At 36.2% G+C, this 25,231-nt stretch overlaps 1 protein-coding gene across 3 annotated transcripts in view; it reads left to right on the top strand.

The window, feature by feature from the left end:
• IBTK (inhibitor of Bruton tyrosine kinase) overlaps positions 1-25,231 on the top strand; it is a 98,632-nt gene that overhangs the window by 12,004 nt on the left and 61,397 nt on the right. For 2 of the 3 annotated variants that reach the window (XM_046675861.1, XM_046675862.1), the window contains exons 3-10: positions 4,584-4,680; positions 12,757-12,881; positions 16,145-16,255; positions 17,596-17,766; positions 19,296-19,413; positions 19,503-19,683; positions 21,719-21,842; positions 23,622-23,799. In XM_046675861.1, coding sequence (XP_046531817.1) covers positions 4,584-4,680; positions 12,757-12,881; positions 16,145-16,255; positions 17,596-17,766; positions 19,296-19,413; positions 19,503-19,683; positions 21,719-21,842; positions 23,622-23,799 — 1,105 coding nt within the window. The remainder of the gene's footprint in view (positions 1-4,583; positions 4,681-12,756; positions 12,882-16,144; positions 16,256-17,595; positions 17,767-19,295; positions 19,414-19,502; positions 19,684-21,718; positions 21,843-23,621; positions 23,800-25,231) is intronic. The other variant, XM_046675863.1, reaches the window with a different exon arrangement.

The following is a 25,231-nucleotide window of genomic DNA, read 5'->3' on the forward strand; positions in this document are numbered from 1 at the left end:
CCCTGAGCTAACTCTGCCAATTCTCCTCTTTTTGCTGAGGAAGACTGGCCCTGAGCTAACATCCGTGCCCATCTTCCTCTACTTTATATGTGGGATGCCTACCACAGCATGGCTTGCCAAGCGGTGCCATGTCCGCACCCGGGATCCAAACTGATGAAACCCGGGCTGTCGAAGCGGAATGTGCTCACTTAACCATTGTGCCACTGGGCCGGCCCCTATACCATTGTTCTTTAATACTGGTTTACTCACGTTAGTATTGTGGAAGAACTTACTTTCATTTTCCTCATTCCTTTAGAGTTTAAGGTGAGCATATTAGAAGGCATCTGAACCCACCATATCCAGGGAGCTCTAAAGGGAAAAAAAATGTCCATAGTCCTTTATGGAGTTGTGGCTACCTAGGATGATGCAAATGAATGTAGTCTTACTAGGGTCTAGTTGGTATATATAAAGTTTAGGGACAAATTTATAAAACTGGCAAAATAAACTTTCCAGGGATCTAAATTTCTGGGATCCCGTTTGTCAAATTTATAGCTTGGAACACTCTGCCCTGGGATCTGCCCTTCTTATTTCTTCTTATAAATGCCAAGTTCAGGTCTTCCCACATAGATTTATTATATCTAACTTTTTAAAAGTAGTAGGCAACATACAATTTTAAATTTGTTAAGATCTTAGATCACTTTGGATTTTTGTTTTACTTTGGTAGCTCACTAAGTTGAGCATTTTTTGTCCTTTGACAGTCCTTGTGAAATCAAGTATTATAACCATGTGGAACATACTGAAGTTAGAATTGATTTTAGTTTATTAGGAATCCATTGTTACAAGATAAGAGGAGATTTCTCTTTCCTAAGTAACCCAAAACAGAGTATTCCAGCATATCACAGTTAGAATTTAAACTTTATGGTTCATCTCAGCCTGTAACTACTTAGGTAAAATATGTGTCGAGACAGGCAGTGATGACTTGTGCCAGTTAAAATAGAGGTAAATATAAATAATTGTTGAATGTCTTATTAAACTATCAGCAAATACTAAAAGTTATTCTTGAAAAGGAGTACATTTTGTATTTAAAAAACTTTAGTGAAGTAACAATAATATGAATTGAATATTGCTCTCTGTCCACCCCTGTACCCCATTATATTTTAAAAAACAAAAAATGTGGTGGTAGGGGTAGGGTGTGCGCACTGCCTTCAATAAATGAGACATGTCTGAATTTAAATTGTGGAGATATAAAATTACAGATGACTTTAAATTCATCCTTGAAATAGACATACACACATTCTCAGATTTTTTTAAGATAACTATATGTGATTTATAAGAGGCCACAATTAAACAGTGCTATAAAAATTTAAAGATGAAAAAAATATATATCACAAATAGAAATAAAAGAATAGGGGCCTGGCCCCATGGCTGAGTGATTAAGTTTGCGTACTCTGCTTTGGCGGCCCAGGGTTTCGCCAGGTCAGATCCTGGGCATGGACATGGCACCACTCATCAGGCCATGCTGAGGTGGCAGCCCACATAGCACAACCAGAAGGACCTACAGCTAGAATATATAGCTATGTACTGGCGGGCTTTGGGGAGAAGAAGTAAAAGAAAAAAAAAATAAAAGAATATAATTGTCTTGATATCAGTAATAGGTATAATAAAATTCAAGTCAGAAAGTGATGGGGCATAGGCGATCACATTATATTGATAAACAGTAAATCCCAGTAAAAGTTTTGTTTTGCCCTTGCCTTGAAATCTTTATGGCCCTTACCTGGACATGGAGTATGGCTCTTTAAATACAAAGAGTGTGTGGGTGTACACATGCACAATGTACACAGAACCAGAGCTAGGGCCTTCTAGGCAGCCAGACCTACCTTACCATGGAGAACTTTCACATCTAATTCATTTTGATTTTTTAAAATTTTTTTTTTATTAAGGTTATGAAAGTTAACATCCTTGTGAAATTACAGTTGTACGTCATTATTAGTTATGTTGTAGGTACACCACTTCGCCCCTAGTGCCCTCCCCCGACCCCCCTTTCCCCTGGCAACCACCGATCAGTTCTCTTTGTCCATATGTTAACTACCACCTATGAGTGGAATCATACAGAGTTCGTCTTTCTCTGTCTGGCTTATTTCACTCAACATAATACCCTCAAGGTCTATCCATGTTGTTGTGAATGGGACGACTTTGTCCTTTTTTATGGCTGAATAGTATTCCATTGTGTATATATATATATATATATATATATATATATATACCACATCTTCTTTATCCAGTCATCAGTTGCTGGGCACTTAGGTTGGTTCCATGACTTGGCTGTTGTGAATAATGCTGCGATGAACATAGGGGTGCATGGAACTTTTGGAATTGCTGATTTCAGGTTCTTAGGATAGATACCCAGTAGTGGGATGGCTGGGTCATAAGGTATTTCTATTCTTAACTTTTTGAGGAATTTCCATACTGTTTTCCATAGTGGCTGCACCAGTTTGCATTCCCACCAACAGTGTATGAGGGTTCCCTTTTCTCCACAGCCTCTCCAACGTTTGTCACTCTTGGTTTGGGATATTTTTGCCATTCTAACAGATGTAAGGGGATATCTTACTGTGGTTTTGATTTGTGTTTCCCTGATGATTAGTGATGATGAGCATCTTTTCATGTGTCTTGGCCATCCATATATCTTCTTTGGAGAAATGTCTATTCATGTCCCCTGCCCATTTTGTAATTGGGTTGTTTGATTTTTTATTGTTGTGTGACTTCTTTGTATATTATGGAGATTTACCCTTTGTCAGATAAATAACTTGTGGATATTTTTTCCCAATTAGTGGGCTGTTTTTTTGTTTCAATCCTGTTTTCCCTTGCCTTGAGGAAGCTCTTTAGTCTGATGAAGTCCCATTTGTTTATTCTTTCTATTGTTTCCCTCATGTGAGGGGTTATGGTGTCCAAAAAGATTCTTTTGAAGCTGATGTCAAAGAGTGTGCTGCCGATATTCTCTTCTAGAAGACTTATTGTTTCAGGCCTAATCTTTAGGTCTTTGATCCATTTTGAGTTTATTTTAGTAAATGGTGAAAAAGAATGGTTGATTTTCATTCTTTTACATGTGGCTGTCCAGTTTTCCCAGCACCATTTGTTGAAGAGACTTTCTTTCCTTCATTGTAGGCCCTCAGCTCCTTTGTCAAAGATTAGCTGTCCATAGATGTGTGGTTTTATTTCTGGGCTTTCAATTCTGTTCCATTGATCTGTGCACCTGTTTTTGTACCAGTACCATGCTGTTTTAATTACTGTAGCTTTATAGTATGTTTTGAAGTCAGGGATTGTGATGCCTCCAGCTTTCTTCTTCTTTCTCAGGATTGCTTTAGCAATTCGGGGTCTTTTATTGCCCCATATGAATTTAGGATTCTTTGTTCAATTTCTGTAAAGAATGACATTGGAATTCTGATTGGGATAGCGTTGAATCTGTAGATTGCTTTAGGTAGTATGGACATTTTAACTATGTTTATTCTTCCAATCCATGTGCATGGAATGTCTTTCCATCTCTTTATGTTGTCGTCGATTTCTTTCAAGAAGGTCTTGTAGTTTTCGTTGTATAGATCTTTCACTTCCTTGGTTAAATTTATCCCAAGGTATTTTATTCTTTTTGTTGTGATCGTGAATGGGATTGAGTTCTTGAGATCTTTTTCTGTTAGTTCATTGTTAGCATATAGAAATGCTACTGATTTATGTATGTTGATTTTATATTCTGCAACTTTGCTGTAGTTGTTGATTGTTTCTAGTAGTTTTTCTATGGATTCTTTGGGTTTTCTATATATAAGATCATGTCATCTGCAAACACCAAGAGTTTTACTTCTTCGTTGCCTATTTGGATCCCTTTTATTTCTTTTTCCTGCCAAATTGCTCTGGCCAAAACCTCCAGTACTATGTTGAATAAGAGTGGTGAAAGTGGGCACCCTTGTCTTGTTCTGTTCTGAGAGGGATGGGTTTCAGCTTTTGTCTGTTGAGTATGATGTTGGCTGTGGGTTTGTCATATATGGCCTTTATTATGTTGAGGTACTTTCCTTCTGTACCTATTTTATTGTGGGTTTTTATCATAAATGGATGTTGGATCTTGTCGAATGCTTTTTCTGCATTTATTGAGGTGATCATGTGGTTTTTGTTTCTCATTTTGTTAATGTAGTGAATCACGTTGATTGACTTGCGGATGTTGAACCATCCCTGTGTCCCTGGTATAAATCCCACTTGATCATGGTGTATAGTCTTTTTGATATATTGCTGTGTTCGGTTTGCCAAAATTTTGTTGAAGATTTTTGCATCTATGTTTAATTCATTTTGATTTTAAATGTTATTTATTTTATTTTCTTATATTTTCTGGTCCTTCCTTATTCCACCAAGAATTGGATATTTGATTTCTCTTATTTGTTCTCTTCTGTGTGTGAGCATGGGAGATAATTATTATTAAATGTTTATTTTTTTTTATGTGTGTATTGGCTTGATCATCTGACTTTTTGATATATAAAAATAAGAAATTACTGATTATAGGTATATGGTTAAAATACACATGTATACACATACATGTTTTGTTTTTCTTTCTTTTTTTTTTTTAGCATGGTGTTAGTCTGTATATTCAAGATAAAGAAGGCTTGACAGCTTTAGATCTTGTAATGAAGGATAGACCAACTCATGTAGTATTCAAAAATACTGGTAAGAAAATTCCACAAATATATTCCATTAAGGTACAGCTTAGAAAGTTTTAATGAAATTTCATTCTTATTAAAATACCTGAGAAAATTTATTTGTGTGTGAATATCTGCAAATAACTTTTATTTTCGTATATGTTGGTTGATAATTTTGGTTTTCTATTCAGAACACTTTATTTTGTATTTTTCAGTTTCAATCTATAGTGTGTCTATAAGAGTAAATACACAGCCTAGGGAAGGCAGTTAGAATTGTACCTACTGTAAAGTAATTAGTGTGCATCCAGAAAGTAACATCAGCATTTGAGGTAGAGGGATAGAGGAAGTGATTCTTCTACCCACACATTCCTCTAATTTCACTTATCCCTCCAATTTGTTTGCCCTTTGGACTTTGGAAATGGAAATTGGTTAAAAGTAGAAGAGATTTAAATGGGGGCACTGTATAATTTGAGTTTACCTAGTGAGCAAGCTAAGTAAGGACGCATTCTTCATTGTTATTTCTAATTTGGACCCTGTATTGCAGGTTACCATTATAATTCCATTCAAGAACTTTATAAGCCTTCCAAAATAAAAATGAAAATTTATATCATAGACTTAGCTGTGATTAAGTTTTATCCCAGTTTAGTGGGTATTACCCTAATCACTAGTGTGATTTGCATCTATAGTTTGCAAGAGTGAACTATTGAAAGTTAACGTTTCTATAAGAACAGTAACCAATATCACGTTTGCTTCATTTAGAACTTTTATATGTATATATTAATAACATATTTAAATAACTATATTATTTTCATGAAAACTAAGAGGATATGGCTGGTGGTATTTACTCATTTGGCAGTTAAACTTTAGCTGCTAAAGAAACAAGGGACAAATGTTAGATTGCTTACATTGAGACGGGTGCTAATTTGGATTTTCTGATTTCTATTCCTAGAATTATGTAATATATTAATAGATTCATAATTTAAAAAACAACGTTGATCTTAAACCAATAGACAGCCAGTTATTTCCCCAGCAAAATTGGTTTATTTGGGATTAGTAAAGAATTGCAGTTTGGGGGCTCTACAACCATGGTAAGCCACGTGTGTGAGTCCCCCACAACACAAGGAGGAGAAACTTTTATAGAGGAGAAGAGGAAGTTGAGAGGGCATTTGTAAACAAAGAGTTTGAGGTGTAGTGACTTTTTATTGGCTGAGTTGTGACAGTCTCTCATTGGCCAAGCTTTTTGCCAGTCAAGAAGAGGAAGTCTTTCTTTTTCCTGTTGGGATGTACTGTTGACTTGGGGCATGAGATCTACCCTGTTTGGCCCCCTGACTCCAGTTCATCAAAGTTTCTGTTTATTAATTTTCACGTTTTCCCTTTTTGATTGAGATCTTTCTCTGAAAATATCACTGATCAAGAGTCAGATTTTTCTTATTTCAGCAGCCTTTTGTCCCTCGATGCCAGGAAGGACCTTTCTTGGGTGTTGTGTCTCACATTGGAGGGAAAGTGCACAGACTGGAAACCTGTTGTGGCCACATTTGAGTAACAAGGAGGGGTAGGCGGGAGAAGTCTCAGGCACTTTTTATCTAAATTCCATATGTTATCAAGATCATAGGCAGTAGAGATCATCTGGGGTGTTATATCATTAAAGGTTTGGCAGACAAACTTCCAATAGGCCTGGTCTGAACAGCTTAGGAAAGCTGTCTCAGCAGATATCTTCTGCTTCAGTTTTGGGAAATCTCTGCTTTCAGGTCACCAGATGATGTGCATGTCCAGTCAGGGTTTGGTGCTTTCCTTAAGTGTGTCACATGAATCCAAGAAACTATTCCCTGGAGTTTTGCGGCACAAGAGTTGGTTAACAGTACATGATAGGGGCCTTTTCAGTGAGGTTGAAGAGTCCTTCTGGAGGTGTCTTTTCCAATAGCTGAAATCTCCAGGTTGCAAAGTCTGATGCTTAAGGTCTTTGTCTTCCTGGAGCACACTGAGAAGATTGTTCTACCAAAACATGGTTATTTTTAATTGAAGCACTTGGGCCTTTGCAATTTTGGAATATATCTCCTTTTATCAGCTGTAGATCAGAAGAGGCAGGAGCCAAGTGCACTGGGCATCCTGTGACTGTCTCAGAGGGTGAGAGTTTGTGAATTCCTAAGGGAGTGGATGTGAGGTTTGGTAGGACTGACGGTAATGCTTTTGGCCAAGGTATTTGAAGGGTCTCTACAAATTTTCCCAATTGAGTATTAATAATGCCATTAATGCATTCGACTAAACCAGAGGATTGAGGGTGGTAAGCACAGTGAAAATGTTGTAAAACTGGCCAGACAGTGCAGACTTGTCAAAGTCCCTGACCAGTAAAATGGATTCTTTGATCACTGTCAAGTTTGAGAGGAGTTTCCCAGGTAGGGATAGTCCTTCCCAAAAGGACTTCAGCCACGGTGAGGCAGTAGCCTGTCTGCAAGAGAAGGCTTCAGTTGAGTGAAAAAACATACAAACCACGACTAAAACATATTTTTATCCATGAGATGGGGGAAGTTGTATGAAATTCATTTGCCAAACCTTGAATGATCCATTGGGCAGTTAAAATGTTCAGGAGCAATACAAACAGGCTTCCCTGGATTGTATTTTGGACAAGTGAAGTAGGTACTTTTTGTGGCCTTGTTAATAATTCCCCACCAGTATTGATTCATGAATGTTATCATTTTGTCAGTAGATGAATGGTTAAATGCATGTACAGTGGTTAAGAGTGGAAATTTTAGAGTCTCTGGTAGGACTGGGTTATTTGGTCCATACCAGAGCTTTCGTTTTTTATCAAACCAACAATTGTTGAATTTCCAGTCTTGTTTTTCCTTTTCTGAGGCCCATTGTTGGGCTTCTCTAGTCAGTTTTTCTAAGTTATTGTCTGGAGAAATATCCCTTTGGAGCATGACAGAGGCTTGGCTGTTGTTGGTTGCTTTAAGGGCTGCATTTCTTGCGGAAATGTCAGCAAGGTGATTTTCTTGAGCTTCCTGAGAGTCAAGTTTAGAATGCCCCAGAATCTTAATAATAGCTAAAGCAACAGGTAAAAGTATAGCATCCACGGGGCCAGCCCAGTTACATAGTGGTTAAGTTTGTGCGCTTTGCTTCTATGGCCTAGGGTTCACTGGTTCGGATCCTGGGTGCAGACCTATGTGCCACTCATCAAGCCCTGCTGTGGCAGGCATCCCACATATAAAATAGAGGAAGTTTTGCATGGATGTTAGCTCTGGGCTGATCTTCCTTAAAAAAAAAAAAAGAAAAGAAAAAAGAAGAAAGTATGGCATCCAATAATTCCTGGATACAGGACTCATTTTTGATTTTATTTCTGCTGGAAGTAAGGAAGTCATGTTGCTTCCACAGCATTCCAAAATCATGAGCAATTCCTAAAGCGTATCTACTATCAGTATTGGCAGTTTTGCCCTTGGCTAAAGTACAAGCCTGTGTAAGAGTGTACAGTTTATCGGTTGGGCTGAAGTAGCCGTAGGTAAAAAGTGCTGCCTCAGTGACATCAAAAGCAATTGTAATAGCACACACAATATAGATTTGCCATGGTCACTTTTTATATAAGGACCATCAGTGAACCATAAAAGTTGCCATTAGCCAAAGGAGTTTCCTGCAGATCATCATGAGGAGTCAGGAGGTGATCTCTCCTTAAGCAGTCATGAGGGACTTCATCAGTAACAGAGGGAAGAAGAAAAGCAGGGTTATGGTTATTATAACATAAAAGAGTTATGTGAGTAGCAGTTAACAAAAGGATTTTGTAGGAGGCGAAGTGGCTGGCTGAAATATATTGAGTAGGATGAGAATTCAGGAGGGCTTCCACTGCATAAGGTACAAAAATGGTTAAAGGGAATCCCACAGTGATTTTCTCGGTGGGCTTAACCAAAAAGGCAGTAATGGCTCTAAGGCAAGGGGGTATCCCTGTGCCACAGGGTCCAGCTGCTGACTGTAATTGTGGGTCAATGGTGGTCCCTGTGTTTTTGGATGAGTACCCCAAAGGCATTCTTTTCCTTTTCATATACAAAAAGGAAAAAGGGAATCTGATAATTGGGATGTCCAAGGGCATGTGGGTTCATCAAACTCTCGTTTAAGGCCTTAAAGGCTGTGTTGTCTGGTTCTTCCCGTAAAGTTGGGTCAGGGTTATTGTTCTTTAGTAAAATGTAGAGGTTTGGCTATAAGAGAGAAATTTGGAATCCAGTTTAGTCAATAATCAGCTAGCCCGAGAAAACCTGGCAGCTGGCACTTAGTTTTGGGTTTTGGGAAACTTAGGATACCATGAAGCCTATCTGGATCTAGGTATAGCCGTTGTTGTGATATCAGATCCCCTAAATATTGAAGCTGGGTTTGGGCAAACTTCAGTTTTCTTTGGCGACCTTATGTCCCTTTAAGGCTAAAAGTTTTAGAAAGTGGATGCTGTCTTCCTGTGAGGAGGCTTGGGAAAGAGAGCAAAGAAGCAAATTGTCCACAAGTTGCAACAAAGTAGAACCTCTAGGAAACTTTATATCATCCAGAGCCACCTTCAGGACTTGTGAAAAATAAGGGCTCTGAGTAAAACCTGGAGGCATTACTGTCCTGGTGAGTTGTTTTCTTTCCCAAGTGAAAGCAAAAAGGTATTGACTAGCTTCTTCAACTGGAATGCTAAAGAATGCACTGCATATATCAATTACTGTAAAGAATTTGCTTCCAATGGGAATCGATGCTAGTAGCACATGAGGGATAGGAACCAACAGGGTGTTGAGGGATAACAATGTTGTTTATTGCTTGGAGGTCCTGGACAGTCCTCTACCCTCGGCCCTTGGGTTTTCTCACAGGTAAAATAGGAATATTTCAGGGACTAGTACAAAGGATAATGAGGCCTTGAGCCTTGTAATCCTCTACTATGGGCTTTATACCTTGAAGGACTTCTTTATTTGTAGGGTATTGACTAATTCTGGGGAGGGGTTTTGAAGGATCTATTTGAATCTTGGTGAGAGGTGTGCTGTGAATTTTACCAGCATCAGTTGAAGATTTTGCCTAGAAGGAAGATGGTAGTTGATTCAGTAGGGACAAATGATCAGTGTTTAGAGAATCAGCTCTAGTACCGTCAGAGACTGAGCAAATAAAAAGTGTAAGAGAGTCATTTAATTCATCTGGTTGGCTGTTTTGATGGCTACTGTCAAATTCTAGAAGTGTTTTCCCTTTCAGGAGAAAGAAATTCAGGCATGATAGTTTTCCAAGCAGTCTTGGCCTAATAAGTGAATAGTGGCGGAGGAACTGAGGAGAAAAGGGTGTGTGTCTCTCAAAGGGCCTAAACAAAAGGGAGTAGGTTCAGAGACAGGAACCTTTCGAGGTTTATTAGAAATCCCCACTATTTGAACTGTTTTAGTACTCCAGGGTAGGGGCTGCTTTATAGTAGTGGAGTTGAGTACTGAGTGTGTGGCTCCGGTGTCAATTAGGACAGAAAAAGATTCATCTCCAATCTAGAGAAATGTTTCTCCGAGCCAAGAGAGAGGATTGGGTAAAGCTCGTGTAGTTTCTCAGAGCCCCGTCATTGAGAATTTGGAGGACATTTGGAAAGGCTGGTTACAGGGCTGAAGGTGCTTGAATTGCCTAAATTTTTAGCAGTCTCTTCTCCAATGTCCTGGCTTTTTGCAGTAACAGCAGAAACCAGGAGTTTTTTGGTTTCGTTTAGGGCCTTCATTTGCTAGAGTTGAAGATTAAGAATTTTAGCGGTCTTTCTTTTAGGTGACTCGTCTGGAGTGCGAGAGCGTTGGTTTGCCAGATTAACTAAATCTGGAGTGGATATACTTTTCCATTCCATCCTTATCCTTTTTACTAGAAGGGAAAGGTCCTGGTTCAGCCCATTAATAAACATAAGGTTAAAAGATATCTGGGTGGAATCAACATCTGAAAGAAGACCAGAATTTTTTAAAAAAAAATCAGAAGTAAATTATAATAGTCATGAACAGGTTCATTGGGTTTTTGTGTACAAGCCCGAATTTTGTTCCAATTGACAGATTTTGGGAAATCCCTGTGGAATTGCCCAGGGAAGTCATCTGGTGATTGCCCAAGCCTGATCATACAGCAGGTCTGCAGGTTGGTCTCCTAGTTGTAATTCTAGAGACCTTTTAGGATTATCTCAATTAGCAGTTTTTATCCAATGCTGGGTCTGGCCTTCACTGACAGGCATATGAACTAGCTGATATAAGTCAGAAACCAGGTTGATAAGTTTGAATCACTATGTTAAATTCTTGAGCAAATCTGTGAGGATCTTTGGTTTCTTTGGGGCAGTCTTTGACTGTGGCTCAAAGTTCAGCTTTAGACCAGAGAGTATAAGAAATTAAGGGTTTAGCCTGCGGATCCTCAGAAGGCTTAATTTAAAGGGACAGGTTCTGATAGGTTCAGAGGAAGTGGGAGTGGGGAAAGGTTCAGGGAAAAGGGAGAAGTTTGGCAAGAAAGTTAGAACGGGGGAACTGAGAATATAGAGGAGGTGTAGGCAGTACAGGAAGGAAGGAGGAAGATGGTGCTGGAGGTAGGGCCTGAGCATGAGGAGCTGAGAGAGGAACACGATGGCGCCAGAGGCTGAGCCTGAGGCAAAGCCGGTAAAGAGGGACAGGAGGCTTCAGAAGCCATTTTATCTTTCTTTACTTCTTTGCCTCAGTTAACCTTAAAATTTTACTTTGCGAAGAAGCAATTTTAGACTCCTGATAACCTTTGGGAGCCTCAAAATACCAATTGAAATAGGTGTTCCATTCAGTTTTGGAAATTACAGAGTTATGGTTGTCCAATTTGGTTTTAAGAAAAGTTCCCCACAATGGCCATGATATTTTAAATTATTTTTGGTTAAATAGGTCCATTTATTTAAAAATGAGCATCAGGAATAACCTTGATTTTCAAACATAAAGTCAACTGGGGTCCCTGTAGGGGGGGCACTCTCAAAATATTTAGATAACTGGGATTCCATTTCTTAGAGATTTTTTCCTAGAGCAAAAGAATCCTCCTCAAATATCCTAAACAGCTCAAACAGCTTAAACAGCTTGAATAGCTCAAACAGCTAGCCCACAGGTGTAATACCAGCCAGTTCCAATAGAACAGTCCTATTTCAGCAAGGTGGACCGCAGGTTGACAACGTAGTTCCAAGGAACAGTGTGCTCCCGTGGGAGTCAGGCCAAAGGCTGGACCAGCACAGTTCCATCAAAAGAGTCCACAAGTTGGATCAAAACCTAGCACAGTTTCAGTAGAAACAGTCTGGTTCCAAAAAGAATCAGACCGAAGGCTAGCGCAGTTCCAAGAAACAGCCTGATTAAAAAAATCAGGCTGAAGTCCCGCCTGAGTACTTGCAGACAAACAAGACCTTAACTAGAAAAGGATGAAGCCTTAACATAGTCAATAAAGCCTGGAGAGCTTCAAAACACAAGGAGGGTGGAAGCTCCTCTGGCAGAAGCTTGGATTCAGGAGAAAGACTTAACCCTTAAAGTCCAGGGTTGGCGAGAAAAATAGCTAGCTCAATGGGCTCTGCTATGGGTCCTGTGCCTGATTTGCTCACCAGCCTTGGAGTTGTTAGGGGTTTTTTCTGGATTCCCATATGGGCCACCAAAATGTTCATGTTAAGTAGACAGCCAGTTATTTCTCCCACAAAAATGGGTTTATTTGGAATCAGCAAAGAATTGCAATTTGAGGTCTGTAACCATGGCAAGCCCCCACAACAAAGAGAGGAGAAACTCTTTTATGGAGGGCAACAGGAAGTTGGGAGGGCTACTGTAAACGAAGAGTTGGAGGTGTAGTGGCTTTCCATTGGCTGAGTTGTGACAGTCTGTCATTGGCTGAGCTTCTTGCCAGTCAAGAAGAGGAAGTCTTTCTTTTTCCTGTTGGATTCTGCTATAGATATAGGCTCTGAAACCTCCCCCTTTTTGGTCTCCCAACTCTGATTTAATGAGGTTTGTGTTTATTAACTCTTCACAAGGGTGTTGGCATTATCTTTCTACATATGATAGTTAAATTAGTTCCAGTAAAGAGTTATATTTGAGGTAAACTACTTTATGGAGTATATCTGTAATTGATCTAAGCTGATATTTGTTTTAAAATATAAGAGTCTAAAAACTAATTTTCATTTTAGATCCTACAGATGTCTACACTTGGGGAGATAATACAAATTTCACCCTGGGTCATGGAAGCCAGAATAGCAAACATCATCCAGAGTTGGTGGATCTGTTCTCCAGGAGTGGGGTTTATATCAAGCAGGTATTTTGAAAGTACAATCTGAGTACTTTTAGAGATTAAAAAGAACTTTTGTGTTTGATAGCTCGTCTTTTCATTTGGATTATGTTAACTTTGTTGAAGGTATGATAACATATTTTAGTGAAGAAATTGATAACAGAACTTTACTAATTTTGTTTTAGATTTTGTTAGCCTTAGTCATATTTAGATTGTGTAAAATACCATAAAAATATGAGGTATTTGTTTGCAAATAGAAATTAGAGGCACTATACAGATACTAAGTTAATTTTTGAAAGGTAGAACTTCTTTTGATTTTCTAGCTTTTGTTGCCATTTAACAAAAATTAGAGTTCTTCGGATTGTTTCTCAAGTGAATTTGTTTTGAAACTCAGTATTCTTAGTTTTAGGTAAGTAAACTTGAGTTCTTAAATATAAGTAATTGTAAAATTTTAATTTATGTAATTGTAAAGGTTTGGTCTTTGGTCTTATATCATTATGCTGGATGATTATCTTCCACTGTCATGGATTTTGCTATTGTTGACCTACTCATATTTCTCTGTAATGCTTTGTGTGTGTGTGTATAATTTATATCTCTAGCCTCAGCCTTTCTCTTGAGCTTCCTTACAGTTGTACTCTGGACGTTCTTTCAAAGTATTTAAATTTAACATGTCTGAAGTGTTATTTTTGCCATTTGTAAACTTTCTTTACTTAATTTTTAAAGCTATAAATCTCAGTTTGTGACTCCTGAGAATGATACCTCAGAACACATCTTCTGAGTTCATCTTTGTCTGATTATTTTCCTGGTATAATGGTTAATATCATTTCCAAAAATATTTCGATGATATTATATGGCCACTGTATTTAAGGCCTTGTAGAACACTATTTTTCCCACCAAAAGTCATTACTAATGGATCACAACTAGCAGTTTTTAAAAAGTGAAATAAAAGAGTTAAACTCTAGAGAATATTCCATTTTGAGAGGCCAGGAACAAGAGCCCACATGGGAATGAAGAGTGACTAGAGAAGTAGGGAGTAGAGTGATGTGAAAGCCAGGAATCTGGTGGGCCATTTACACAGACCTGGAGGGAACTCAGGATAATGGAAGGACTTGGGATGGACAGGAGTCTCTAGCCCGATCTCCGAGTCTCTAGTACATGTAAGGGAGATGAGCAACATGGTAAGCAGTTAGAGCAGGATGGCAAACATATGTGCTGCTCCTGCCCTCACCTAGTGCAGAGACGTTCATAGATATTGCTAATCAATCACAGCATGCTCACACACTCAGTTGTTCTTTCTTTCTCTCTGTATGTGTGTTTGTGGATGTGTGTTTTAAACTGAGCTTGAACAGGTCCTCAAAATCCTCCTTAAAGTGGTATTCTACCCATCAGCAGCCACTAATGATTGATTAGAGTTGGGGCACTTAAGAAAGATACCTCTTTTTCTTTTCTGAGTTAGTACTTGATATAGTCAGATTTCATGAGCTGAGATTTTTCAGGAGCAAGGATTTTTACACAAGAGTGAAGGAATAAATGGTGACATTAGGAAACAAGCGGCTGATTATACTTTTGGATCCTAAGATATAAGTGCTATAGAAGAATAGAGCTTATTTCACTTAGTAGGGTTATAGATGAAACAATACCCTCAAAGAGAAAGGTATATTTCAGTTAAGGCAAGAAAGTGAGTGTATTTTGTGAAGAGGTTAAGGATGAAGGATTTTATGTACCACCCAATGAAGGTTGAAGCTAGCACTGTGTACAGGTTTGAGAGGAAGGAAATCAGTGTAAATTTGAGTCAGAAAAGAGGAAGCAAATTTATGGGAATATTTACTGAGCACCAATTATAGAGAGTGCCTCATTAGTCACTGAAAAAGGGCTGATTTAGTACCAAATGAATTTACTACAGGACAGAGATTATTAATATTAGCATAATATATTCCAAAGAACTAAGATGAAAATCCATGATCAGTTATCTCCTTAAAAAATTCAGAGATTTCAAGTTGGTGGCCTTAAACTATGGTGTTGGTTGTTTTATAGTAGAAGTCAGAAATTGTAGAGTGGTATTTTAGTATTGAATATAAAATTGAACAAAGTATATTATTTCTGGTTTTATAAAATGATTGTTCCCTTATAGATTCTTACTTTGTATTACAAACTAGAATATAATTTTGAGGGTTATTTTTGAGTTTTCAGGTATTTGTGGTACAGCTAAATGAGATAATGGCTTCTTGCATTACTTATGATAGGCACATGTATTCACAGGACTTGGCAAGTGGTTTAAGGATATGTATAAATAGAGCTTGCAGTTCAACTTATAATTGTCTTATTTTCCAAAGGACCTCGACTTTCTGGAAAATAACTCTAGGATTTCTTTATTTCTTAATCATTTTTTTATATCCTAAGTTAGAAATATTCGTAGATGACATAAGAAATATAAATGCAAATAATGTTTAAAAGTAAGAAAAAAGAATTTTTAAGTAGTACAAGGGTAAAATGATATATTGAATGTTAGATGCATTGAAAAATAGCAAAATGTGGCCTGGGGATTTGGTATATAAATACATGTATATTTAAAACTGCTCTTCATTTCCTGTTATTGTCTTCTGCTGATGCAGTGAACCGTTTCAGTACCTTTGTCTTCTGGTAAGAGTCTATATGTGGCAGAAGGCAAGGAGGTAGTTGGGAAGGAGGCAGATAAGAAAGGAAGTGGGGAAGAGAAAAAAACTTGATAATAAATATGAAACTATTTAAAGACATATCATGATATTAAAGATGTATTAGGTAAATTCAGATTTATAAAAAGGACATACTATCTACCCCTCACTCCTCATGGATAGGTGATGTTATTTTTAAAAAATACTTGTAAGGCATTTCCACTATTTTCTTTAATAACATATCACTATTTTTAATCTTTATGTTTCATATTGCACTCTACTCAATTCTTGCTATTTGGATTTTGTGAAATTAGAAAACAACTGGCTACTACTTTTTGCAGTTGAAGACTTAAGATTTGCATTTTCTTTACTCTTTGCTGTGGTAACACATGCTTAATTCCTTCTTTGTTCTTTTTCCCACAGGTCAGTGTTTTTAGATATACTTTTAAAATAAAGCATAAATAGTTTTAATTTTTATTACAGAAAACTTCAAACATGTACAGTGTAGAGAGAATAGTATAATGAATCCCCATGTAAACATCATTCAGCTTAGACACTTGGCAATATCCTGTTATTTCTTTTTATAAAACAGGGTATTTTATTCAGAGCACTTTAATGATATTCTCTTCTTTCCTTTAGGTGGTGCTCTGTAAATTTCACTCAGTGTTCCTGTCTCAGAAAGGGCAGGTTTATACGTGTGGTCATGGTCTTGGAGGACGTTTAGGCCATGGAGATGAACAGACATGCTTGGTAATTGAAATGTCATTGCATAGTTTAGGTAACTGCAGTAAACTTTTGATGAACTGGAAGCTTCAGTTGACTAAAAGAAAAATTTTTTAACTAACTATAGAGAGAAAATAATATACTAATTAATAATAGATTTTAAAAAATTGATTTCTTTTGTGGTATATCATGTTTAAAGAATTTAGATATGCAAAATTCTGAAGCATCAAAGAAAAGTTATTTTTGCTTATATCAAATATTGAGTCAGGAGGGTCTATAAATAAACTTTAAAATATTTCCATAGTTGAAATAAAAAAAGTCAGACTAATTGTAAAACCCTTTTGCTGAGGCAGTCTAGGTTTTTATTTGCTTTTAATTTTTTGTTAAAGTATTTGTGGTCTAAAAATTGAGCCAGTGTTTTCATAGTATAATCACAAAATTAACTCTCATGCTGCTGAAAGCTAGTGCTAATTGGAAGAAACCTAGTAATCAATACATATAAGAAAATTGCCTCACTAGGTTATTTTTAAAGTAATTTTTCTTTGAAGGGACTACTGGTATATTTATCATCTATTGAAAGATGCTTTAAAAAGGAGAGAGAGCTATGAAAATAGCTTCCATTTTCTGAGGGTTTATTATGTTCTAGGCTTTGTTCATGCTTTTCATGCAGTATCATTACCTTATTTTAAGCCTCACAACAGCCCTAGGAGGTTAGAGGCATTACTATCCTCATTTTATACACAGTGACTAGTAATATCAGCAGTCAGTTATTGATTGCTTACTCTGTGCTGGAGACTATGTTTTATACTTACCAGCTCATTTACTCCTTACACCAATCCTGTTATCATCTAAAATACCATTATTATTTTGTATTTAGGTGAAGAAAATGAGGTACAGAGAGGTTAAGAAGTTTGATTGAGATCAAATAGCTAGTAAGTGGCAGAATTAAGATTTGAACTCAGGACAGGTGACTCCAAAGGAATATGATATCATATGTTGGGTTATTCACTGAAGGATACATCGATTTCTGTATTTTTATTTATTTCTTCATTACACCAATGAATGCTTTGGCTGAAGAGTTTCCTTTATTCATACCAAACAACTTTATACTTGGTATTTGATAAGGACTCAGAAATCATTTGAATTGAGTTATTTTATTGCAATGTCTTATGTTTTTGTTATTTTACTCATAAATCAGAGTCCATATGCTATTAAACTCATTTGCCCCTTGCTGAATTGTAGAGTTTAGATATGACACATACAGCCATATGTCAGTCATGTCATATTGGGTGTAGCATCATCAGATTCTATTTGCATTTCTAGGTAGATGGTAAATATATTATACTAAAGTTAATTTTATTTTGTAGGTCCCTAGGCTTGTGGAAGGACTGAGTGGTCATAATTGTTCCCAAGTGGCAGCTGCTAAGGATCATACTGTTGTATTAACTGAAGATGGATGTGTTTATACGTTTGGTCTAAATATTTTTCATCAATTAGGAATTGTTCCTCCACCTTCCAGTTGTAATGTACCCAGACAGGTAAACTTTGCTTTTTTAAACAATGAGGTTACTGTTTTCTATAAAACCTGTATGGACAAAGAGATAGAAAGTATTAACAGCAACTTATTTTACTTATATTCAGTGGTATGTATTTATTCATTGGTATATGCTTTATTTTTCACAGGAGAAATTAAGCATAGTACAAATGAACATTTGTTTGGAGTAAGAAAGAAAGCATTTGGGAAATGAGGCACCAAACTGCCTTAGATCCAACTTTTAAGCATTCATAACCAGAGAGGAGGGATCCAGATTTTTTAGGTTTAGAATTTAAATGATTTTGAGGCCCTCCTTAAGAAAAAGTATGAAGTTTATAAACACAAAATGGACCATGCAGGTGAGGTACCCAGAAGCCTAAACGTATTAACTTCATGGTAAATCTGCCTCTACACAGAAATCACACCTGGTGAGTTGATGTGAGGGGACAGAGGTCCAAAAGCCACTGTTTTTTGTTCTACTTTCCCCCTCCCATTTGCACAGCTACCATCACAAGGTACCCTTTCCTCAATATCAGGGACCTAGTACACAGAACTGAGACTGGTGCTCTAAATTAATATATTAGGATCATTACCCATAACAAATGTGTTTTCAGCTCATAAAGTTTTACATTTCAGATACTAAATTTCTTCACTGGTTTAATCCTCTGCATTTAAAATTATTGTTAGATATATGCTTTTTATTAATAAGCTTTTAAATCCAATGCTTTTCCATTATGGATGACTAATGAATCAATAGGAATTACCCAAAAATGATTAGAGGTAGTCTCCAGTCTGTGGTGCTTTTTAGAAGAGCTGTGTTCTCCAACCAACTGTGGAATTTGTGACTATTTAATCATTTTGTAGACTTCTATAGGAATGGTAGATTTTACTCGTGTTTTTATTCTCACAGGGTGGCTACCTTGGAGCTCTGGGTTGTTGTGGACATACCCAGTATTCTCAACTAGGGATCATTATGTCCTCCTCCCTCCCCCCCTGAACTATTTTGCAATGTGCAGAGACATTTTTAGTTGTCACAACTGAGGGTAGGAGTGGGAATGGTGCTATTGACATCTGGTGGATAGAGTCCAGGGATGCTGCTAGACCTCCTACAGTGTACGAGACAATCCCTCACATCAAAGAATCATCTGGCCCAAAATGTCAATAGTGCCAGTGTTGGGAGACTCTGCATATATCAAACTTAAAAGTACCATATTTTATAGTAAGAATGAGAATGCCTGTTTTGCATATTGCTTGTTAACAAAAGTTTAATGGTTTGGTTTTTATACTGTGTCAGTTTTTTATATGTTAAAATTTAATTTAAAGTGGCTGTGTCAAAATGTCTTGTGTCCTGAGAAGAGGCGGAGTCTCAGTATTAGTGCTGAGATCTGTTAGTGATGACTGGCATTAGCACTTGAGGAGGCCCTGCCGGCAAGTGTGCCATGTATTTGCTACCCTGGTCTACTGGATCTTTGTAAAATTGTACTAGTTTGTAGATTTATAATAAACTGCAGTCTTATTTGTGTGTTTTAATAGATGCAAGCAAAATATCTGAAAGGAAGGACAGTCATTGGAGTAGCAGCAGGCAGGTTTCATACAGTGCTATGGACTAGAGAAGCTGTTTACACTATGGGACTAAATGGTGGACAACTGGGTAAGAAATCTTTGATGACAATATCTGAAAAATAAATTGGATTCTTTAAACAGATATTTTGTGGTTTGCTTATTTGTGTAATCTTTTAGGTTATTTACTAGATCCCAATGGAGAAAAGTTTGTAACTGCTCCTCGTCAAGTCTCTGCTCTTCATCATAAGGACATCACTCTGTCTTTGGTTGCTGCAAGTGATGGGGCCACAGTCTGTGTTACCACAAGGGGAGATATTTACTTACTTGCAGACTATCAGTGCAAGAAGATGGCTTCAAAGTATGTATATTTCTGTGAAAGAAACATAACTTTAATAATGGTTTAACTCTTCCAGCAAATATCTGAGTATCAGCTTTATGCTATGCTCTGAAATGTCAAAGGGAGAAAACCGAATGGAGGGGAAGGTCAGAAGTTTTTGCCTTTGATAATCTTAGTCTTTTTGGCAAGCATCCAGTGGAATATATGTGAAAGTTCTTTGTAAGTTGTAAAGCAATATTTCTGAATTATGTTTAGCATATAGTTAAATATAACTTGTATGTTTCCTTATTTTGTGCTTCAGGTGCACAGAACCAAATTAATCATAATTCTTGGTTTGTGACACAATCATCATTGGTTCATGTGTAGCCTTTTTTATATTATGCACTTATGTATTTAAAAAAATAGTTACTCATGTACTGTGGACTCTCTACTCAGTCCACGTTTTCATACCTACTGGTAATTTTTTAATCTTTGTATTTGTGTAGCCTGTTGTTATCTGAAACATGTTATAGTAGCATGCAGTAAACTGGCAGTTGGTTGGCTAATCAAAAAGTCACTGAAAACTGGGAATCGTAAAACTAAACTTTAAGTATGGTTAAGTCCACCAGTTGGAGTTCCCTGTCTTGCGTATAATCTCTACTCATAGTGTGTCACCTATGATTTCATTTTGAATGATTTAAGGAGCAAGTGCTTAAAAATAATTGTGAAGTGTGGAATCTTATATTTTTCATATTTTCAATCTTTTATAGTTAATCCATATCTGATTTGATAGCAATTTTTTTTTCTGCTTTATCTCCCCAAACCCCCCGTGTACACAATTGTATATCTTAGTTGCAGCTCCTTCTAATTGTGGGGATAGCAGTTTTTTGCTGCTCGTGTTTATTGTGTCATTCCAAAGTATTCAACTTTTATAGAAAAACATTCTTTTTAGACTAATATTTCATTGGTTATTTCATTATATAATATAATTATGGTAATGAATACAAGTAGAGAAATAGACCTTTGAACAAATACCGTGATTCCTCATTTAGAGGAAGCAGTAGTATGTAGGAATTTTTGAGAGTGCCATCCAACTTTTAAAGCAATCAAGGATTTAAATTGAAATGCAATGGATGTGCATTTGCAAATGTGGGACTTAAGTAACTTCATGAACAAGTACCATCCATGAGGTTAGCTCATGAGCAGAAAATGTCAGCCATCAATTTGTCACAACTTATCTTCTGTGTGTAGCAGTTGTGAGGTTATCAGTCGTAGGTCATCTTTCAGTTTTAAACATATGAAAATGTGAACATGTTTCTTAGACCTGACTAAATAGGGTTTTTACTGAGTATGAGGTGATTTCTAGGATGTTAGGTTTTATTTTTAGTTATTTGTAAAACTTGCTGTGATAACGTTGTTACATAAATATCAATTACATCCAAGTTTTCACTAAGAAAATTCTTTTGTTACAGTTTGTTACAACATAGTAGTTTTGAAAAGGAAAACGATTTTTTTTTTTAATGCAGGCAAAATCTCTGAAGGGGAGTATCATTGGAACATCAGCGAGCAGGTTTCACATAATGCTATAGGCGAATCACATACGCAGATATAATGAAATGTGTAATGAAATGGCTAGTGGATGAGTTATTAGCAATACTGGTCATTTTCGTAATTAGCTATCTATTTAGGGTTGTCCCTATTTGAAATTAAGGATTTCTATTTCATTTACAGATTTAAAATTTTTCTTTTCTGTTAAAATGCAAATACACTTAGGAGGTTTTAGCCTTATCAGTTGTTTAAACTAGAGTGAACGTATGCATTAGCAAGTGGGGCTTTAGGTATTTAATGTGTGTGTCTGTGTGGGTAGAGACATTTGGGAGTGATGGACTTGCCGTAGAAAGAAACAGCCATCATGTAGGGGGAACTTATAGAAAGGGATTATGGATACCAAAGACCAAATCTTCTTACTTCGTCTTTCACAGTAATTGCCCTGGGTTATTGTTTGAATAGTAATTTCTTTAAAATTGAGCATGTGTATTTTAGAGAACATATTAATCTAGAATTTTTTTTCACTCAGACAACTAAACTTGAAAAAGGTTCTTGTATCTGGGGGGCGTATGGATTACAAGGTTTATCCTGAACATTTGAAAGAAAATGGGGGTCGAAATATTTGCATTCTTGCAATGGATGGAGCTGGAAGGGTGAGTACATGTTTATGCAAAATTGTAGTAATCTTGTTGTAGGGGACCTAATAACATGAAAATGCTGTGATAGTGATGATTCTTAGTGACTTTGTTTTCCTACTTATTTTAGACATCTAGTACTAACTTGTATGGAGCTATTGTTTCAAAGAAAGTATGATGACATTTAACTGATGTTGCACAGTACTGCTTTGTGAAACTGTGGTTTAAAATTGCATTTACTCTGCTTAAAATAGAAATAAGTAAGGGATTGTGATGGGTTATTTGATATGTACAGCTAGTACTGATTGAATTGCTTAGATATGAGATATCTTATATAACCACTCTTAAAAAAAGTAAAAGCTGTGCAGGCAATGTTAAAAATTTGATGTGTAATTGGAAAAATTTCCCCAAATTTAGTTTTAAGCAAATGTACACATAATATATACATGCAGAGATGATAGCTATCATATATGAGAGAATGTATTTCCAGATCGCTGCATAAAGAATCCTTTACCTCTTTTCATTTAAGTAAATCGATTTCTAATTTTAGTTCCCTCTGCAAACATACATTTCGCTAATAAAATTGTCAATTTAAAAATACACATTAGTAGCACTGAAAAATTTTACACTGGCTAGAAAATTTTACACTGTGCTTTTTACCTTTTGCTTATAAAATAAAAACAGTAAGAATATTTTCTGAGGTTTATAAAGTGCTATAAAATTTCATGTTTTAGAAATAGAAGAATTAATCATAAAGCTCCCCCTACTGGTATATTATAGGAGTAAATCTACTGTAGTTCATCATTTTAACACAGGGAGCTATATTTAAGAATTAGAGCTGGAATTTGTACTAATGGAAGGAAGCAGAAGCGTAGGATTGCATAAAAAAGTTGAGTATAAAAAACTTATCTGACTTTGAGATGTATTTCATTTATCTTAATATGGACCTCGCTTATATCTCTAGTTATTTACAGCCCACAAAATTAGAATCTTAAATGTGAAAACCAAGCTCTGAAGGAAACAATCAATACAGTCTTTTTTTTTGTTTACATTAACTTTTGAGTGACTTTGACAGATACCCTTTTGTGCTTTAGTTTTCTTAATTATAAGGGGATTGAACTTTTGAAAATCAACAGTATTAATTTTTCAAGTGAAATCTTACTTGAAATGCTCATATGTGAAGGAGACAAAAGGGATTCTGCTCCAGATAAGGTGGATTGGGAAACCTAGCACCCCATGTGTCATTCTCTCCATCCCAGAGCAGCAGCCCCGAGCCATTTCCCAGAACACTAAGGTTTGCAGACCCACTTGGAAGCCTTTGAACTCTCTGATGATCCTTCTATCTCGAAGCCTTTTGTTTTAGTTATATAATTGAGTTATGCATAGATCTCGTTTTTTTCTTTAGAGTAAAATTTGGATTTTCCTAGAGTGATTTTCATTCTCTTGTAAGTAAGTGGTACTACAACAAATCTAACGTCTAAGTTTTAGCTTTCACATTTTTGTTTTTTTGTAGTGTTGTAGCAAATCTATTTGCCCAAAACAAGTAGTATTGAAAATAACTTTTTCTTAAGAGGAGTGTCTTTGGAGCATTTTTAATGCTTCATGTTTGCTTGATGTACTTTTTCTGAAAGATAGTTATTTAAAACCAAATTGACTTTTATGATGTCTTTTTCTGTGGAAGAATAAACATTGAAGCATAATCAGAGCTTTTATTTTAGAGACATTATCTCGATTTCAGTTTTTGGTTGCTCAGATGCCATAAGCTTTATATTCCAATGTAATTTGATTTTATTTTAGGTATTTTGCTGGAGATCAGTAAGCAGTTCTCTGAAGCAGTGTCGATGGGCCTATCCACGCCAAGTCTTTATTTCTGACATTGCTTTAAACAGAAATGAAATTTTATTTGTCTCACAAGATGGAGAAGGATTTAGAGGGAAATGGTTTGAAGAGAAAAGAAAGAGTTCTGAAAAGAAAGGTCAGTTCATATATGTAAATGGCTTATCAAAGTACTTTTCGGTTAACCTTTAATTTCACAAGTGTTTATTATTAGGTTTAATTGACATGTTTAGTTTACATCTCTTCTTTTGATTTTGGTTTGTGTATGTGCAGGTAAACAGGGAGTTCAACCTGCTTAAATCTGAAGTTTTCAACCTTTTGTCTGTCTTAATATACCCTGAGGTCATGGTATCTTTCCATCAGTAAAGATGGCTCTCTGTTAATTGCTAGCCTTGATTCTATGGAATAGTAAAGTTTAAAAAAAAAAAATCCTCCCAGATGGTTTTGAACCATCTTCCAAGCTCCCATTTTCTTTTTGTCCTTCAAATGGGTAATTGAGTGGCTTATGCTATATTTTTGTTTTATTTTTTACATACTTATGTTTATAAAATTAAAGTTTTAAAAGGTACGTCTCATGACTTAAAGAAAAAAATCACAGGAAGAATAAAGTTGTGTTCATTGAGAATATTAAAAAATACAAGTAGTTTTATTAAACACTTGCTGGTAATTGGAGAAGATTTCATTCCTTGATGAATATAAAGGATAGCTTTCATTAAGATGCCACCAGTAAAAATAGAAGTTATTTATTATTTACTTCATTCTTAATTATCTGATTATAAATTTATAAACTTGTGTATTACTTACCTTGTTTTTTGACTTGGGTTAGTGACTTTTTTCTTTCATTCATAATTAGTAATCTGTTTATTTTTTTCCAGAAAAACTAGAATTCATTTACCTCTACATCTCATTGCTCCCACTTTAGCTCAAATCACATAGACTGCAATAAAAAAGGTTTTCTTATTTCCACTGTTGTTTCTTTTTATCTATTCACCACTGATTACCAGAGTGAGCTTTTAAGACCTCATTCTAATATTTCGTGTTTAAAAACTCTTTAATGATTTCCTCCCTTCCTAAACAAAGCCTGTGAGGCCTTGCTCTGAGCCCTGTCTATGTCTTGGAATTCATCCTGAGTTCTCTTCCTTTCACTTACCACTCTCCAGTCACGTTGACCTTCAGGTTTTTCGACCTTGTCTAGCTGTGATTAGTCCCAGGGCCTTTCCTAACTTTTCACATCTCAGCTTAATTTATACTTCATCAGAGGTGTTTTCACTGATCCCTCATTCTAAACTGAGTTACCCTGTTTCACTTCTAATATTCCCTTTGTATTTCATCATGTAACTTATTTTTACTTATCTTTGTGATTTTTTTATTGCTTGTTTCCTATTAGACTATAAGATGGCGAGGCCCATGACTGTTCACTATATCCTTAGCATTCAGCATGTTTCCTGGCTCATAGTAGTCCTTCATGAAGTCATTGGTTGAATGAATTAAATCAGTTATTTTATGCTAAAAATATATAAAAAACATTTATAATTACTCAAAAAATTATAAACATATTCTTCAAAATCATG

Source organism: Equus quagga, chromosome 11 (assembly GCF_021613505.1).
Source record: "Equus quagga isolate Etosha38 chromosome 11, UCLA_HA_Equagga_1.0, whole genome shotgun sequence".
In the NCBI taxonomy this organism is placed as follows: Eukaryota; Metazoa; Chordata; class Mammalia; order Perissodactyla; family Equidae; genus Equus; species Equus quagga.